The following is a 4168-nucleotide window of genomic DNA, read 5'->3' on the forward strand; positions in this document are numbered from 1 at the left end:
TTAGTCAATTTCTTAAGGCTTAGGGCTTAAATCTCTATTGTAGACTGGGGCTTAGGCTGGGTCTACATAGGATGTAGTAAGTTATGTCGGAAGAATAATCGACAGCGATTGGTCAATTCCGTCAGATACATAAGAATTGACCAATCACAGTCGACTATTCTTACGACTACGACTTTACGACTTCTATGTAGACGAGGCTTTATGGTACAGCGACCTAACCTAATATCGGTCAGGCCGGTTAAGCGTATTTGTAATATCAATTTGTAATGTCCAGCGGGGTATAATTTTATTTAATTCACGTTGAAGCGTTCTAAAAATCCTGTAAAAAAAATATTTACCTAATGGCGAGATTTAATAATCGAACGGGATAAGGACGAAATGTAATCTCTTTATTTCGTTGCGTATCCGCTAAGTTTTGTGTACATTTGTTGTGAGTTGTAAGGTAACTGTTCAGTGTCACCTAATTTAATTCACTGTTTAACTGTACTGTTTGGATTGAAACATTATTTTATGATTAGAGTTCTTTATGTATTTCCTATTCCGAAGTAGTTTCTGTAATTTGAGAGAGAAACCAGCGCCCTGATAACAGCACTCTAAAAAGAATACCATAATGGAAAACTAAGAAACGATATTGAGAAACAGACAGACAGGGATGTCTGGATATTTCTGTAATTATAAAACAAGTATAGAAATGTCCAGAAAATCTATGTAATATAACAGATACAATTTGATGAATATCTGAAACGGTCGTGTATCCCTTGATGATTGTTTATCCCAAGTTTTTACACTTGACACTTGTTACAGAATTGCCTGCGAGTTACAAAAAAATGGCTTACATCCTGAGCAGAAGTCCCGTTTTGTGCCGATCCGCTTTTCGCAAGAATGTAATCTGTGGCCCGGTCAATAAAATCATACTTGCGAAAAGTATGGTAAATCTTCCCAACAGGACGAATGTCTGGGCAGAGAAGAAATTCAAACTTCAGGACAACATAAGTAACGCTTATCGGCTTGTATACAGGGAAGAAAGTGTTATCAATGGTACATGTTTTGCAGCGTATCACATTGGGTATATAGGTCTTGCTCTTAGTACGTTTTTCCTGGGATATCTAATCCTCGTGAAACCGCCGTTACCGGAGAATAGACTAATGGAGGATGCATTAGATGAAGGAGTGGTAAAGCCTTTGACGAACGTGGGAAGGGTAGTCACCTTGTTTATTAGTTTCGTCGTATCCGTCGTACTGATCGTAAGCAGCAGAGCATTCCCGTTTAGAATTTATCACAACCCTGCGGAGAAAATGTACAAGGCCGTGTTTGTCAGTAGAATATTCGGCAAGAAACAAATAGAAACGTTTGGCGACGGTACTGTCGTGTCTGTATTTGATAGCCGTAGATCTCTGGGAGATATATTATTTTATATTAATCGCCGTCTTGTTATACTTGACGCAGAATGTTTTCCGGCGCCGTACGTACGTGAGCAAATGATTCGCAAAACCGAATCGAACTGAACGTTGGTATATTTATGTATCATTGCTATCATTTATCGTACAGACACTTGTATCATATTGCTCATTTCATTCATTAGATGTAGTCAGCAAGACTATATATTTTTCGCAAAATAACACATTAAATTTGTATATTGTAAATATATATACTATACAGTAGATATGTTCTATTTATTTAATTTCCTTACATTTTATAATGTAGATTGTTATATAGTAAAATTTTTTTTTACAGAGTATATGTAATATAAAAGTGCTTGGAAGAGAAATTTATGTATCGTTGGATACATACAAAGTAAATAATATAGTTCATGTTTGCTGTTCAAGATATATAATAATATAAAAGATGAATATGTCATCGAGAGTAACACAAGATTTAAAAAATTCTGATATATCCCAATAAAAAAAGGTTATATTTATATGTACATTTATTTCTTAACACTATTTTACTTTTTACACTTATTATTTCTTAACTTAACAAGCAATATTAGATACAAAAGTAATCATGTCGCAGTTCAATGCTCAAGTTATAGTCTTATATTTTCGTCGAGAACAGGATCTTTAAATTGCTCCAATTTCTTTTTACACTCCAAACACTGATATGTTTTTAATAAAATGTAATTGATTTTATTAAATATGTAATATCAATAAAAAGAAATTTGTCTTAAATAAACGTTTCACAAAAAGTTGTTTCCCAAATTGCCTTGTGTAATGCAAATTTTATTGTATGCTTTATACAACACACACACACACACACAAGCTTGAATTTCTTATTCAACTTAAATTTGTACGCAGGTGCTCCTTTAGGATAATGCAATGAGAGTATGTAGGATATTACCGATATAAAAATATAATATCTTTTTCCTAGTATTCCTTCTCCACATGCGATTGCTTCTCAATCGATATACTTGCATACCTGTTCATACGCAAGTTTCTTCACAATCTTCTTGTCGTTTTCCAGTTCAACGTCTATGCTGTAGTGCTCTATGTGCAACTCCTTCACTGTTGCTCGCATGCCTTTATGCTTTCCCCAGAGAATCAGGACTTTTTTACCTATTGCGGGAATTACTGTCTCCAAATATTCTTGATCCAGTCGTACAATATGTCCGTTAACTTCTTCCGGTGTCTTCAGTTTCACTTTACCGACAAAATTGTCTTTTTCAACCGCTTGAACAAGTCCTTTAGCTTTGAAATATTTGTTACCCAGACTCGTCGTGGTTACTTTAACCATTAAACCTTCCCTAAGCCAGCCTTCAACCGCTGGCAAACTATCGCCGGCTTTTAATTTCTTGACAGACTTTGTCTCATCATTATCATTGGATCTCTTGGGTTTTTCATCTTTTTCACCGATTGATTTACTGGAGCTATCTTCACTTTTTATCTTCTCCCGCTTGATTTCAAGTACAGGAAGCAACTTTGGTTTTGGCTTCAGCTTTATATCAAGGACTAAAGGTGTATCATTTTCGGGACGCATCAGTGGTGTCTTAGATGTCTCGCCCTCCTCTTCCTTCGTATCCTGCTTTGCTTTTTCTATTTGCTTATCAATAAAATCCATCAGTCGCTCCTCATCGTCCTTGTCCATTTTCTCCTTCTTCGCCTTTTTCTCTTGTGCAGCAAGTGTCTCGGGATCTCTATCGATATACGTTATAAACCAGCCTGAAATAATTTAACACAGGTACTTAAAAAAATCTAAAATCTTATCAACAGAAAAATCTTTAATCTTCAATAATAAATTACGATACGTAACAATTTTTATGTACAAACCTTTTTCAGTTTCGTCGACGACGCACTGTCCAGTACGCCCGAGCCATTTTACAAAAGCTGTCAAAGTAAGCCACTGAGTCGCATTCATGTGTATGTGTCCTCTATCGGAAATGTACTCCTGGTAAACACGATTCGCCGGCACTCGTCTGGTGCCAAATTGTCTCTTCAATAGATTCAGATACCCCTGTGAAAATTCCCGTGAGAATTGATCCATGTACCGATGCGAATTTTCAGCAAACAGTAACAGCTGACGATGATGCGACTCCGACATTGTGTGGCACTTGAATCCATTCTCGTCCCGACATTGCTTCTGGCACATTTGACAATACCACCTTAACTTCTGCAATCCCTTCGCCTTGATTTTATTAGCGATGTATTTTGGCGTGCCTACTTCGTGCTTTCCCATGCTTATTTACGTTCTTATTCTTGTTAACTGGAGGCCTACAAACAGGATTGCAGATCGAATAATTACGAAAACGGTAAATATCATTTACAGGTTAGTAGTGAAAATAATGAAAAACTCCAACATTCTTATCACTCTTTTGTAACATATTACACTTACGAACTCTTTTTGTAAATTTCTTCTAAGTGCCCGGAACACTTTCTTAATAAACATGAAAGTTTTCTCGGAGGGACCGTCAACTATATTCTTAAAAATGCATACGTACGTAGCGCATACATACGAGAGAGATGAACTCTATAAACTAGTGCAGCCAATTCAGTGGCAAAAACAGACCTAAGGCTGGTATTACATTTGTCGTACGACAAAGTTTTTAAGCGTATTGATTGGCTGAAGGATAGTACAATTCTCGAGTATCTAGAAACTTTCTATTCAGCGGCCAATCGACACGCTTGAAAAATTTGTCGTACGACAAATGTAAAGCCTCCGCTACAATGATTCTCGG

The 4168-nt window shown here is 36.4% G+C and overlaps 2 protein-coding genes across 4 annotated transcripts; one reads left to right on the forward strand and one right to left on the reverse strand.

Moving 5' to 3' along the window:
* Window positions 1-178: 178 nt before the first annotated feature.
* LOC105564938 lies at window positions 179-1661 on the forward strand. Of its 3 annotated transcripts, none has more exons than XM_012017721.1 (3): window positions 179-442; window positions 550-708; window positions 805-1661. In XM_012017721.1, exon 3 carries the CDS (start codon window positions 828-830, stop codon window positions 1503-1505), a length of 678 nt encoding a protein of 225 aa, XP_011873111.1. In that variant the 5' UTR covers window positions 179-442; window positions 550-708; window positions 805-827; the 3' UTR covers window positions 1506-1661. The 3 variants fall into 3 exon arrangements, with proteins under 3 accessions (XP_011873111.1, XP_011873112.1, XP_011873110.1); XM_012017722.1 differs by having other exon boundaries at window positions 550-668; XM_012017720.1 differs by lacking the exon at window positions 550-708.
* Window positions 1662-1689: 28 nt separating this feature from the next.
* On the reverse strand, window positions 1690-3995 carry LOC105564939 (DNA/RNA-binding protein KIN17). The gene is made up of 3 exons (XM_012017724.1): window positions 3826-3995; window positions 3264-3704; window positions 1690-3155 (listed from the first exon to the last, which is right to left on the reverse strand). The coding sequence occupies exons 2-3, from the start codon at window positions 3667-3669 to the stop codon at window positions 2395-2397; spliced, it is 1167 nt and encodes a 388-aa protein (XP_011873114.1). The 5' UTR covers window positions 3670-3704; window positions 3826-3995; the 3' UTR covers window positions 1690-2394.
* Window positions 3996-4168: the final 173 nt, after the last annotated feature.

The sequence above is a fragment of the Vollenhovia emeryi genome, unplaced genomic scaffold (genome assembly GCF_000949405.1).
Source record: "Vollenhovia emeryi isolate VEMERY1.0 unplaced genomic scaffold, V.emery_V1.0 DF939157.1, whole genome shotgun sequence".
Taxonomy (NCBI): domain Eukaryota; kingdom Metazoa; phylum Arthropoda; class Insecta; order Hymenoptera; family Formicidae; genus Vollenhovia; species Vollenhovia emeryi.

What these genes read in the sequence shown, in the direction of transcription:
- LOC105564938 (XM_012017721.1), top strand. Translation starts at nt 828, where the DNA reads ATGGCTTACATCCTGAGCAGAAGTCCCGTTTTGTGCCGATCCGCTTTT.
- LOC105564939 (XM_012017724.1), bottom strand. Translation starts at nt 3,669, where the DNA reads ATGGGAAAGCACGAAGTAGGCACGCCAAAATACATCGCTAATAAAATC. An exon ending in CGTCGACGAAACTGAAAAAG is followed by an intron (nt 3,156 to 3,263) that starts GTTTGTACATAA and finishes AAATTATTTCAG; the next exon opens with GCTGGTTTATAACGTATATC.